We start from the raw sequence: 15003 nt of genomic DNA, 5'->3' as shown, positions 1-15003 counted from the left end.
TAAATGGAGGGATGCCTCACCAATTATTATTATTATTTTATTTTATTTAATCGGTATTCACTTGAACTTCTTTACACATCATCCAAATATGTGTTGTACATTATTATTTATTACTCACTAATGTACAAATGTATACACTGTAGATCCAGGTGTCATGATCTAATGGTTAACAAAGCAAAAAGAAATGCTGAAACATGTTTAGTGGTTTATCCAGCTGTGGTACGGGAAGGTGACATTCAAGTAAAAGTACACTGTGCTTCAATTCTGTACTCGCCATCTTTCATACATGCAAATAAGAACAGCACACATGCAAAGCAATGACAAGTGTACGGATCCTTGAAAAATGAGCTGGACAGATTAGTCAGTCACACACAGAAGCAGACACACGTGATAGCCCTACAACCAAGGTGCACAGGAGGCCTTAGCATTCGAATCCTCATAAATACGACTCACCCATACATGGAGTTAGGAGGTACATTTCAAAATCATGTTTACTATGAATTTTTGTGCAAGTCTGTTCTTGAGCTTCACGATGGAATGACAAGCATTTTACTATGAAGAGCTCATGTCCCTTGTGAACTACTTATACGGTATACAGTACATGTCACACGTTCCCTGCATGTAGAACAGGGTTCTGGTTAACCCTTTGCTGCAAGTAGATTGGCGGATCATAGAGTACTGGGATTATAATTTACAAGGCTTTCTAAATTGAAGAAGATTCAACCATTTTCATTGTATATTTTAATGTACGCATTCCGTTATTATAACAATTGGTAGGAAAGGATAATTTTAGAATATGGATTGAATTGTAGTAGTCAATTAACAGGGCACGTATTTGAGTCTTTCAAACATGCAAGATACTTACATTAACTTTGAAAGCTTGAACAGAGTTGTCCAGGAGGAGTACATTACAGAGCACCTCTGTGTGCGGTCTGTCCCGTGCCTGCTCCGATGCTCGTACATTGTAGATAAGGATCATTTTAGAATATGGATTGAACTGTAGTAGTTTTAAACATGCAAGATACTTACATTAACTTTGAAAGCTTGAACAGAGTTGTCCAGGAGGAGTACATTACAGAGCATCTCTGTGTGCTGTCTGTCCCGTGCCTGCTCCGATGATCGTACATTGTAGATAAGGATCATTTTAGAATACGGATTGAACTGTAGTAGTTTTAAACATGTGAGATACTTACATTAACTTTGAAAGCTTGAACAGAGTTGTCCAGGAGGAGTACATTACAGAGCACCTCTGTGTGCTGTCTGTCCCGTGCCTGCTCCGATGCTCGTACATTGTAGGTTCTGCCGGCAGGCAATCGGAAGCGTGCGGTCATTACTGTCCACACAAGGTCTGCAACACAACACAAGAGACTGCAGATATAACAATTGCAAAGCGACTCAAGTTTTATTACTGTGCATCATTTTAGAATAATTCCTACATTCTCAGTTTATTTATTTAAATTATTTCTTGCCAATAGTTGGTATTTAATATAGGATCAGGTCAAAATATATCAATGGGAAAATACTGTTGGAAAAAATAAAGAGAGACTTCAAGATTACTGTAAACACAAGTGATAAGCATGATGAGTACATCGAAAAAGGAGAGACCGTCTTACTGTACAGCTGTCCATGCTGCAAATCTTTGTGAGAATTAGAATTCTGGCATTGTATGTCTAACTTAAAATAATGTGCAAAGTGGCGGATTGAAATGTATTCTGAAATGTCTCTGTAATTGAGGAGGCACAGTGGAAAAGTAATGTGCCAGAGCATTGGAATGTATCAGAAAACTGTTCCCGGTGGCTAGGCTTTGCATTTTAAATTTTGTTCTTGGAAGCAATTTAAGTGGATAAAACAAACAAACAAAAAAAAAGACGACGACTTCCAAATGACTGCTGGAATATTTGTGGTCATAACAGATTGTGTGCTAGCTGCGAGTGTACAGTACAGTACAGTACCAGGGGTGTGCAATGTTGAAAAAAACTTCTTGTCCAAGGGACAAAATGCCAGAAAAATCTACTTGTCCTTTTTAAAAATCTACTTGCCCCCTCCCCGTCACATAAAAAAGTAGAATATAACTTGTAAGATTATAATTGTATTTAACAGTGAACACAGTCAATCAATTAGTGATTAACAGGGGCGGATCTAGCCTTGTAGCTTGATGGGTTCACTAAATTCTTCAAGATACACAAAAGATTCCTCAACCAATTTATAACATACTTTAAGGAAATGTTTCTTTCAGTGCAGTTTGAAACACATTTGTGAGTAAATGTAAGTAACAGTACAACTTTAATACGCAATACTCTGAGTTATTCAAATATAAAAATAGCTTCTGCCTGCATTTAAATGTCAGGTTCATGTATTAAAAAAGCAGCATCACTTATTTGCCAATTTACAAAAAACTTGAAATACCTTCAGTTTAAAAGAGAAGTCTGTGCTTTGCCAGAGGCCCTCAGGCAGCTATTTCTGGGTTTCTTTGTAACCAATAGAAGATCAGCTTTTTCCACAGCTAGCCAATCAGAAGAATTATGGATGGGATGTTAAAATGTTTGTTTGTAGGTGTAGGACTTCCGCAAGTCAGTTTTCAGAAACTTGCGTGTTTTTCTAGTAACAGAACTAACATAGGAAAAATAAATAAATAAATAAATAAATAAATAAATAAATAAATAGAACAATTTGTCCAATGGGGAAAAAGTATAACAGCAAATCATGCTGTCCCAGGCGGCGGGGGATATACCCCCCCCCCCCCAGTACCTTGATTGGTCGAAGGTTGTATACTGTACCACTCTTTGTTTAAGGAGTTTTTGTTTTAAGATTTACAAATCAATAAGCCTGCCACATTTTATAATGCATTCTGTGGACTTGAAAATCGAATCAATTAACCAAATTAATTATTATTGTGTGGAAACTCTGTAGTAAATGCTACTACATACTGCAGATACTTAGGACGTTGCAGATTTGTGCCAAGATACACAGAGGACCATTTACATACAAGTATATGGGCAGGATACTGAAGCCAGACCCACTGAAGCCTGAACAATATACAACATAGCAGTAAGACTCAACCCATAGGCTAGATTTTTAAATATACAAGAAGAGGACGAGTATTCACGTCCCTCGTCATTCCAATTAAAATGCTATTGTAGCTCATCTACAATGTAGTCAAAGCTCTTCTGGACTGGAGTCATGATGGGGAACAAAGTAGAAAACTTCATTCATGTACGGCAGCAGCACATAACTCTTTCACACATGCCCAACAGAGAGTGACATCAGGACGGGCAGGCGGGGGGCCCGCAGGATTCTCACGGTACGGGAATACAGTTTTCTTTATGTTTGCGGGAATGGATGGAAACGGAAATGAAACTGGCAGGAATGGGTGGGACCGGGATTAAAGAGTTTTAAATCTCACGGGAACAGATGGGAGTGGAACTGAAGGCTGCGGCAACGGGTGGGAGCAAGACTGAAAGCTGCGGGAAGAGCAGTACCAAACTTTAGTTTGTCAGACGAGCTACAAGAACTTTAGATGTTGTAATATTAAACCAATCAATAGGAGGTTGTAAAATTGAACCAATCAAGTGCGTACTCAGACATGTATATATTTACTAAGACAGACACTATAACCCCGTTTTAATTGACACACCCCATTTAGTGATGTCACTAGCCCACCCATTCAATTCAACCTTGCTTGCTTCAAGTCCCAAAAGACCTAAACTAACAGGATGGGACACAACTCAAGTTTCATTCTAGTGTCACTCTTAATGCCCAACACATAAATAGTATAATTGTAATTAAAGATAGTTTTACATCACTAAGGAAATCAAGCTTGCAGTAAAAAAAGAAAACATGTATTCTGCAAGTAAACTTTCGCAAATTCTGAAAACTCAATTTACATACAGTATAGTCATTTTTTAAAAACTTAAGTCTTGTTCAATGCATCTGGAAGAAGTGTTAGATAAAGAAAAAATCCTGCGTTATCAGCATCCACACAGCGAGCGTGACTCGTGGGTCGCGACTCAGAGGAAACCATGCTGGTGCAGGAATGTGTCTCTCTACTTCAAAGTCATTTCTCACTGAACATGGACCAGCGCACAATAGCAGGAAGACTAATGCACTTCCAAAAGGGCCCTCCGGAAAGCCCATTACAATATTATTTCCTCTATATGGCAGAACAGTTAAGTGAGGAGCTGCTGAAATGTCCAGAGAATAAACATTACTCATACAGTAGCTCTATTGCTTTAGTGGCAGCTTGGGGGAAGAATGGGTTTCCAGTACTGAGACTGTAGTGGGACATTTGTTTTAAGTTATGCTACAAAAACAATATATAGGAAATGTGTGAAAAAAAAAAAAAATATATATATATATATATATATATATAGGAGGTCGGCACAGGTTTTAAATTACCCAACACTACCTGGGTCTCTTTTTACTACCCGGGTTTCGATTTATTAATTTGAGAATTTAAAGAAAATGTAGAAAATATGACAATACCAGTTGTAAGCGCGGGTCTCTGGCCAGTGTAATAAAGACAACGTTAAAACAAACTTAGCATTAAGCCTTTTCTTAACTGACAGGATATCAAGGTTTTACAGAAAACAATAACACAGAGAACAGCAAGTACACCTCAGTAATAATAACTGTGGCGACTATTCTTCTCAGAGAACAAAACATAACGGCTCTACAGTGCGACTAAAAAGGAGTGTGCCACTAGAAACTCCTAAAGGTTGACTATAAAAAATAAAATGTGAATCTTTTTAGCTGACAGTATAAAACATATAAAAATTAAAATAAATAAATAACTAACTAAATAAATATGACACATATCTAAACTCAGTAGCTCAATCGTAATGTATTCTGGGAATGTAGTTTATTGGTGTACAACTGCCCACTGTTAATGACACATTAAAAACTACAAATCCCACACCCCACCAATTTCACTGATTTATCAGTGCGATGGCTACTCGTTTCCAGACAGTTTGAAAACTTGTCAAACCAAGATGAGAAATAACAATTATTTTCATGTGATTGGAGAAGTTTCAAAAGAAAACTGCGATGAACAAAATTCAGATATGTTGACGTCTTTACAAGAAAACAGCATATATCAAAACAATATGTACAACAGATTTTAAGTTGCTTCAAATAAAATGATATATCTACTGTCTCTGTAAATGAGCACAAGTGTTTCAACCTGTTGTATGCCGAATTCAAGATTGCAATATGCTGAACTCAGCGATTTCTGATCATTGCAGTGTACAGTATTAAAAAAGCTTTCCACCATGACAAATTCCATTTCCCTTTGCAGGAATTCCCTTTCCATAAACAAGCTAAAGCAGTGTCCTTCACTTTAGTTTCTTTTCCATTCACATTTTCAGCCAAAAGAAAAAAAAAAGGCTTTTCAACCCAGTTACAGTGCAGTGTGCCGACATCAGGGAAGCCATGCAAACTGCCAGTGAATGTAATGAGTGAATACGCAATTGTTTTGCAAAGGAAGTTTGTATTAGCCTGTAACCTTCACTGGGATCTCTAAACCAGCACTGCACCCACAAGCAGAAGAGCAATGCCAGTCTTCCCACTCTGGAACTCTCCCATTACAGCGCACAGTACAGTGCCAGAGAAGCATCACAACCTAGTGTAGTACAACACCAAACAGATTGGTGCTCAGAGGAAGCATTCAGGAAATCCTCAAAACACATACACACTATGTACAGGAGCTCATGCTTCCCCCCCCCCCCCCCCAAAAAAAAAATAAAATAAAATAAGAAAGATAGATAAATCGTTATAAAGTTCTTCGTAATTTAGTTTTTTGCTTTGAACAAGTAGGCAGTAATCCAGCAGCATAAACCCCTCTGCAACTCTGAAGACTACCTCAGAAATGCAAGTACGACATTGTCTCAATTCCACAAACTACTGTCGCCCTGTCAGTTTGAGAACAACCAAAGCCAACTGCAATTAAAAATATTATACTTGGAAGATAAATTTCCCAGTGGTATGGGGAAAACAGTTTACATGATCATGACCTATTCTCCACTACAGAAGGACTACAGCAGGTTCTCTTTGCTGGACTGAGTCCCTTTCCAATTAGAACTCCAGACAACATGCTACATGATGAGAGCCTGCTTTAATGAAAGAGATAGGACAGGTGAAGGAGTTCATTTCTTCTAAAAAAAAGAGTGGGGGACTTGCTACATCTTCAGCTAAGGCTGCAACTTTCGAATAATAAAATAATCGATTAATATTTTGATTATACAATATAATCGATATAGTTTCTTAATTATAAAAAGTATTGCTTATTTAAGTCACAGCAAGGGGGCTTTCAATAGAGGAAGGCATCAAGGTGTCTTTCTTTTTACTGCAAATTAAAGTGAAAAATACATTTTACATAGATTTCTAAAAGTGATATGCAGTAGTATATATGGAATTAATAATAATCTTTATTTTTATAATATTTAACACAGATTTTGTTTTTTATGGTACAAATTTGTGTTGATCAGCTGGTAACAAAGCCAGTTGTACACAGCACTTCATCTTCCCTGAGCAGGGTTCTTTTTCACCTTGTATTATTGTACATTTCAAACAGAAATAAATCACTGGTCAACGTCCTGACTCCTGAAATTTTTTCATTTATGCATAAATATTGCCAATTGTAGTAACCTCTTGAAGCGTGTAATTTTAAAGTCTCCTTGATCTGTAGCTACATAAAAACAAAAGAATATTATTTAAAATTTAAAAACTATAGCTGAAATTATAACGTTTAAATGGGAGGTAAACGTGTTTGAGGGCAAGTGGGCAGAAACAGGGACGCAGACATAAAATAACAACCTTCATGTTTATTTGTTTGTTTTTTGTTTTTTTTGGAGAAAGATCATAAATTGTCGTCTGCTTCAAAAGTGATATATACCGAGTATCAAAAGAAACTTAACACTATAACACATTTATTTAAAAAAATAAATAAGGTATATAAATGATGGACATTGACGAAATGTTTTTGGTTTCTTTTTAATCACTTGATCATTCATCCTTGACCATGACACGCTTGAGTGACTATGACTGAAACATATGCACTTAATCACCTAATTAGTGAGGCAGTTGATTGGACTCTGGATATGGAGTGATTTCAGCTGTTGAATTGCAAGCTTGAATAAAAGCAATACAGAAAATCACAGAAAAAAAACAAATATGCCACGTCTGTCAAGAGAGCAGCGCCTTCGTGCGATCGGCATGCTGGAGGCTGGACTCGGGCAGCGTACTGTGGCTCGCCGTCTTAGGTGCTCACAGCCAGCGATTTCAAACCTGGCGAGACGGTATAACCAGACACATTCTGTCAATGACAGGCCACGAACTCGGAGACCAAGAGTCAAAACACCTGCCCAAGATCGAATCATTTTTTAAAACAGAGCGGAAGTCAATTGCCATTGATTGGCACTCACTTGTAAAAGTGAGGGAAGGGGAGCTTTTCTTGTTTCGTTTTTATTTATTAGATACCTGCTGACAAATACTTCTTTAAAAAGTAATTACCGTGTAAATGTGAGTATCAGCACACCCCACATTTCTAATATACAGACGGTGAAGTCTCAACCACTGGCTTCCAGGACCTTTTCAAGACTTTCACAAAGTCCTGAGAGATTCGTTACTGTATGCCCCTGCATCACTTGCTACAAAATACAAAAGAAAGAAAATGCACTGATTGAACTGTTAATGCCAAATGCACTTGCAAAGCAATCTAGGAAAATTGTCAGATGTCGATTTGGAATGGAGACTGGTAAAGCAGTGGCGGGGGAGAATGTGTCTTCTCAGCACACATGACATCACTGAAAAGCAGGGTTCTGATTATTATTCATGTTGAAGCTCCCACACTGTTACTATGCAACAGATGGTCAATCAGATGCATGTGCCACTCCTCTCCAGCTTCAACAGTTAGAAACAAACTGCTGCCTGAAATATCTAAGGAGTGCCAGTGAGTGCATTATGCAATATCATCATTAAATATACCACAGTGTAAGAAAGGTACAACACTTACCTTTCAAAAGTACCAATTAATGACAATAAAGATTTTTTTATTAAAATTGGACCGTATTTTGTTTCATATAGGGTCAAAGAAACAGGAGTGTTTGGTAGATTCTTTTTAAAAAAAAACAACGCAAATGAAATGTAAACCAAATGTTTTTACTTTCAAACATTTGGCTTCAATTTAATACAATCTCAAACCGAATGGTTGATGCCACTGCAATTCACACCCGGTTTTGACTTTTCTACTGCAGGCCTATTCTTTCCATCTCAAATACAAGCTGTGTAAACCTATTAATAACAGCACAAACCGATTTCCTCTCCCCTCGTCACCAGCTGCTCCAGCTCTATTAAGAACCACAGCCACTGTTTGCAAATTTCACACAATTTAAAACTCCCACCCTTCCATGGTCTCTGCCCCACATAGCACTTTCAATCTAATGGCATGGTGTGGTTTCCAGAAGTGGTCACTTCAGTGCGATTATGCAATTATGTAATGGAGCTCCACATGAAAGCAGAGACTTTACCTTGTTCATAGTACAGGAACCAAAGAACACCATGCTCCAGCACGGTCACATGAAAGCAGAGACTATTTAGAACTTGATGACGACGTCTACACTGTGGAAGAACTTATTGCTATGCTGATGACACTTGCAGTGGTACTCTACACACCAGCATACACAGCCCTGCTCTTACATTAGAGATATTAAACTGTCACCTTCATATTCATAGCAGACTGCTATACAGTGATCGGTAACAGTATGGCACATAACCCTGCAACACTCAAAGAAACATGATGGCGACACATCTTTGCCTACAGTGAAATAACCTAGAACTAATAAGTAAACGTCACTGGGCCTTTACAGTTGCTTTCAGCAATCCAATTCCCTTCACCTTTTAGTAGCACATTCTGCTGCACTGCTCAGTCTTTCAAAGCTCTCTGTCTTTTTCTATCACCATCTCTGATCTGCCCATCACTCCACACTGCAGGCATTATGTACATGTATTCTGAAAAACTCCTCCAAGAGATCCTTCACTTTAAAAGGGAGACATTCACAAATAAAAAGCTACATTCTGCAAGAGCTGCTCAGGCAATCAGAAAAGTAAGTATTCATCTTAATAGCATATTGTGGAATTGAATTTTAGTAACAAGGGAAAAGTGTGTTGATTAATTATGTTTCTGTCTAATCCTTCCCAAAACAGTCATCTACTACATAAAACTATAAGCTTAGCGTTCTAAACTGATACCCAAATTAAAGGCGGTTCTAAATTAAAGGCGGTTCTCCAGTGCAGGACTGGAGAATTTTGACAACAAGATTTAAATTTTGTTTTTAGTTAGCGTACAAACTATACATGGCAGTTTTTACAATCACAAAATAGGAAGTAAACATAGAATATACTGTACCTCTGGAACACATGTGAAGACACCAGTAGGTCTACTATTATTATTATTATTATTATTATTATCCTTAACCCTTTACAGGGATATGGAATGATTTCCAGGACCAGTGCTGTAGTAAAATGCTTCCATTCTGACCTCAAGGATGAGACAATTCTCAATCCCTCCTTCTAACCAAAATCACTGATCACAGATGAACAGCTGCGTACACAGAGTCCAGCACACAGGCAACCATTCTAGGCAGGGCAGTGATCTCATGACCTTCTGATGAGGTCATTGCCCCAAGATCACTTGACAAAAGACAATCTACACCACACTGCTGCTCGGGCATGGAAATAAGACTTCCTATTGCATAGCAGGTTTGCCCATTCCAGATTTTAATACAAGTTTGATTGGCCACAGTGTGTATAGGTAAGAAGCTGGGGTGTGTCATATTAAAAACCAGGAATGGATCAAGCTGCTTTTTATATCAAAACCCGTTTTGTCTGTTTGATCGATTTTGCATTTCTTAGTTCAGCTAAAGATCCTTACTTCTGCCAGTAAATGTGCAGCCTGTTGGTGGTGTACTGTCAGATACACCTGAACCAGCAAGTGTGCTGAAACCACAGAGGTGAAAAGAGTCAACGAAAAATATCCAATCTGAGAAAAAAAAAAAAAAGAGCAGTGGAACATGTGAGAGAGAGAGAGAGAGAGAGAGAGGAGAGAGAGAGAGAGAGAGAGAGAGAGAGGCTCATTCCAGTTCATGGACCAAATTGTGGGGGCAGAATGTCTGTGGCTGATGATACATAAAGCACATGTGATTCAGAAAAGGGTTCCAGGGTAGGTGTTGTGTGCTTAAAAGAGCTGTGTAACTCATTCCAGCATGGGGAGAATGAGAGTGGAATACTGTGGGTACACTTGCCTATATTTCTCTGTGTGAAGGATGATCTTGACAGAACGGTAGAATCACGTTAAAGCTTCTTTTTAAGGGCTTTCCTGTGAAATGATAATTGAAGTGTGTAAATCATTGAGGGGGTCGAGCAGTCCTCTCCCTGGTCCACATGAGCTGGGATGACACGAATTCATCTTCATTATACAGACAAGCATGAATACGAACAATCCCATGCAATGAAGTCATGAAGATACATGGGCAGGACACAAAATGAATACTGAAACCGAAAACACTGCGACCAAACTCATCTCCTGTACGTAAGCAGAGCGAAATATTCACACTGTAACACATCGGTTACAAGTACAATAGAAATTCAAAATCCTGATGCATGTAACACCTTTATAAACACAGATGTACTGGTACACTGAAAAACAAGAAATGTAAACCCCAAGTGTGTACAGTGGGAAGGAGCTGTCAGTGCGCTGTGCTCTCTCTTGTTTTTCTGCACTTCCACACTATTTCAGCCCCAAGGGATAATAAATTGTCTATAAAGAGATTACCATTGCAGGGAGACATCAATAGACTGGAGGTTTGCTTGTTCTCCAGGGCACTTTAACCAGTAATTACTAGATCCCAAAGTCCCTTTAGATAGATTATTAAAAGGCTACAAAAGAATGCCCAAGTTTGTTAAAACAAATTATCTACAGACCCAAACATATAAAGCAATGCAAAATGATGACAGAATCTGAGAAGGATAATATGGACATGGATAATACAATACGGGAGCTGAACAGTTACAACACTTCAGGTAGAAAATAAATCACCTTGCTCACTTGTTCAACTAACTGCGGCACTTCATTTTACACTGTGTTAATCATGTTCCAAATCCCAGGCTTGACTAGTAAAAAAAAAAAAGAATAAGCAATGTACAAATACTATCCATTATATAACAAATAAAAAGACAGCTACTGTATTGTAGGAAGCAATGGATTTACCACAAATAATGCGTCACTTTTTTTTCCCACCTCCAAGAAAGCCGTTCAAAACCACAATGACTAAATAATCTACTGTCTAAGCTGCAGGCATTTCCCTTTTTTAGTTCAGGTGAGTATATCACTGTTAAAGCTATGTAAACATAAACTGCAGCCAGATCCCAACAACAGGGAGTCACCTTGCACTTTCCACACCCCCTGGCTAGTTTCAGCACCAACACTAAATACAATCAACTCCAAAAGGAGTTTTTAATCCATGTGTGTTGCTGAGAAATCCACAGGGGTAACCCTTCTTTCATGGGCTACTGCTGTGATACAGTACTACAGGTGGTGCCATCATATGACTAGACCTTATCTTGTGTTTGTATTCCCCTTTTGAAGGTCCACACAAACAAAAGAGGTGGGTTTTGTATCTGGATTAGAAAAGCTACTTCAACTGCAGGGGCATCTAGAAAAAAGGGGCTCAATAAATAACTGTAATCAAATGACAGCGGTTCAACTGACTGGGCTTCGTGTGTGAGTGTGTGTGTGAGTGTGTGTGTGTGTGTATGTATGTAGCCTAAGTGTGTGTTTGTGGGGGGTGCTGTGTTCAATTTGCTCATTTCTAAGCCCACGTTTCACTGCAGGGTCTTAAGAGTATTTTCCTTTGTAGGTGTACCATAGACTCTCAATATGACTGCTCATTTTTGCTTAATTTGTGCCAAACCCCCCCAAACTATCCAACTTGAACTATATGATTTCTCATATAAACTCCAAGATTTTGGCTACACTACAGTAAAACAAATGTCTTTACAAACACCTGACCGAATAATGAAGTCATTTTCTTTGGTGACTGTCTAATTCAGTTTTCACATACTTTCCAAATTGTTGTAAAACAGCAGAGGTACGCTCTCTGAACTGTACATAACCCATTCCTACACAGACATTGAGGGCAGCTGTCAAACTTAACACAGGCCTATCAAGATATCAGGCAAACATTACTGCAGAATACAGCTAAAACAAAACTCCAAGAAAAAAAACAAAACTTTACACAACATTTTACAAACCACTGCTTATGTGCAATACCTGCTTTTAATTTAAAGGTCAGTTGTTGTGAAAGCAAACAGCAATGCCTCACACCTACGCCAGGAAATTAAAAGTACCGGTACATAAAATAACCTCAATCTGCTCTGTGGTAGAATAGAGATAAACTAGTTCATCTTCAAAGTACTCATGGCACGTATCTACAGTAAAGCGTGGCACACAGACACATTCAAACTTGTTAGGGAGACTGGCTGGCATCACCTGCAAAATCTTCTTTTTTTTTTATCAATAGTCATAACTGCTACTCAACTATTTTAAAATGTTGGCTGTATGATGAGATTTAAAATACAATTAAATCTACGGGCCAGACGGAAATCACTAAAAGGCAGGTCATACTTCCTTTAAATCTTGTATCAATTAGATGCTAATATTAACACTACATGTCTATTCAATTCTTACGCATACAAGAAGTAATTCATAAATGTAAACAATATCCTTTTGTCAAGGTAGTGTTTGTGTCATTTAAATGGGACAGTACATTTTAAACTGGAGACGGATAGAGACTCACTGGTATAAATCACAAAAGTAGCCTTAAAATCCTGTTAAACACATACCCCAGCATTTCAACTGTAGTCAAGTGTGTATTTGGAAGCTACAAGTGTACAAGCTCAGGCCTCCACATGGCTAGGGGAAGTGTTACTGTACACCGACACTAACTGGGTAAGTTTCAAAAATACATTAAGCCTAAACAGCAATGGCATTTATGAACCCACGATGACCTACGGTGAAAGAAAGAAAAAAAAGAATTCAGATTTAATATGAAAATCTGAAAAACAAAACAAAAACCTTTGAGGTTATTATAAACCACAGACCTAGAAATATTTCACTAAAACAGAGCAGTTCACCCTTGTACAGTAACAAGTGTTTAAACCATTCACTTCATAATAAACTCCAAGTCTGCACAGCAATATCACCTGCCTCATAATGTCAAGTTAAGCCTCGGGCAAATCTGCAGTGATCCAGGACTTCTATTTCAGATGGCAATTATAAGATTTATCAATTGTGCAGACTGACATGTGACTGTGCCTCAGGTCACATGACTCGTATGTTGTGATGTCAGGGCATTGGCCAGCTACCCTGCTTGTTTGTGGAATGCCCGGCTGCATCACGTTAACTCTTGCTGACAAATAGCATCATTTCAGTCACAGCTGGTCAGCAGCATGTTTAAATAAAAAAAAAGAAGAAAACACAAGTGCTAGCTGACACTAACATACAGACAGATGGATAGTCTTTGGACGGTAAATTCAACCCGCTTCGAAATTTGTGATGCTAATGACTTTCAATGGGGTCTGGAGCTTGTTTCTACCAAGCTTCAGGCTGTTTTCTGAAGACTCACTGGTCTCTGCAGAAACTTCACTGGAGGTAAGAATTGGACCCATGTCATTAACTCATCACTCTTCATGGCTTCATCTCTACGTATGAGTATTCAAAAATGGATCCAATTTAAAACTATTTGAAAACACATAATAAAAGCACTGACAAATTGAACACCTGTAACCGGGGCCTGGCCTTGTTTTTCAAAACCCATAGCAGAACCAGGCACGTAGAAAAGCGCAGGAACAGGCACAATGGCAGGGGCAGGCGCAGGCACAAGGGCAGGGGCAGGGGCAGGGGCAGACACAAGGGCAGGGGCAGGCACAAGACACCGTGGCTGAGCAAGTAAGCATGGAGAAATACAGTTTTAAAGTGGAATAGGGTTCTGCCATTGGGTCCAACTCACTTCTATTAAGTTTTATGTTTTTTTGAGCTTTTGTGCTAACGGACGACATCATGATAACGATATGATAAGAGTCATGAATATCAGTTAATACAGCTGAGTCTCTACTGTAAACCTCAGAATTGTAAATTATAAAGCACTATTCAATGTTTGTCACAAAAAGAAGTACAGTACGATTGGTTGTAAGGTATTGTAGTGTGATTGTATTATGCTTTTATTGTAGTATACAGCACATACATTACAGTTCCTATAACAATCAACACAGCTCTACCAATGCCCCTTTACAAATCATTTTCACAATTAAGTACAGTTTCCTTATCGTTCTTTACACAGCGTCTAGTAAATCTGTAATGGCTCTTTTTTCCCCCCCAACAGTGATCAGACCAGCTACAACAGTTGGATTTGGAGCACACTGATTAGAATTGGCCATTTCAAACATTTTTATGCTAGATGCAGGCTATGCTAAACCCACAAGATGCATCTAAGCAAAGCAGCATTGAAAAAAACGAGTGTGCCTGTTTTATGCATCAAAACATCTTAATACAACATCACCAGCTACAGAATTCCTCTGCCATTCTCATTCCTCTGTTTCTCTCCTTGTTAAAGCTGCAGAGCAATCTGTGCTTGCTTCATTCATGTCCAATGCTGCCGAACACCCCTAAACCAGCCGGCGGGTGCACTAAACCCAGCTATTCATTTTATCACATTCAGGGCCTTCCCCTCTGCACCAATGCAATGGTTTCATCTGCTTCAGCTCGCTCCCTCACTCATTCACTGCAGAACAGGAATGCAACACAAACCCATCTGCAGTGTTTCTCAATTCAACCACTGTATACCCTCCCTTAATAAGCCAAAAAGAAAACGTATTCACTGAGCATTCAGCACAGAGCTTACAGGCTTCAACATCTGTTTCATCACATTTACTTTGTTACATCCAGCCACCCGT

At 38.6% G+C, this 15003-nt stretch overlaps 1 protein-coding gene across 4 annotated transcripts in view; it reads right to left on the bottom strand.

The window, feature by feature from the left end:
* Nucleotides 1-15003, bottom strand: part of LOC117426632 (tyrosine-protein phosphatase non-receptor type 4-like) — a 59243-nt gene that overhangs the window by 41059 nt on the left and 3181 nt on the right. For 2 of the 4 annotated variants that reach the window (XM_059034072.1, XM_059034071.1), the window contains exon 2: nucleotides 1194-1348. In XM_059034072.1, coding sequence (XP_058890055.1) covers nucleotides 1194-1331 — 138 coding nt within the window. In that variant the 5' untranslated portion in view covers nucleotides 1332-1348. The other 2 variants (XM_059034073.1, XM_059034074.1) reach the window with 2 other exon arrangements.

Source organism: Acipenser ruthenus, chromosome 11, assembly GCF_902713425.1.
Source record: "Acipenser ruthenus chromosome 11, fAciRut3.2 maternal haplotype, whole genome shotgun sequence".
In the NCBI taxonomy this organism is placed as follows: domain Eukaryota; kingdom Metazoa; phylum Chordata; class Actinopteri; order Acipenseriformes; family Acipenseridae; genus Acipenser; species Acipenser ruthenus.
This window is presented reverse-complemented; position numbering and strand designations above follow the sequence as displayed.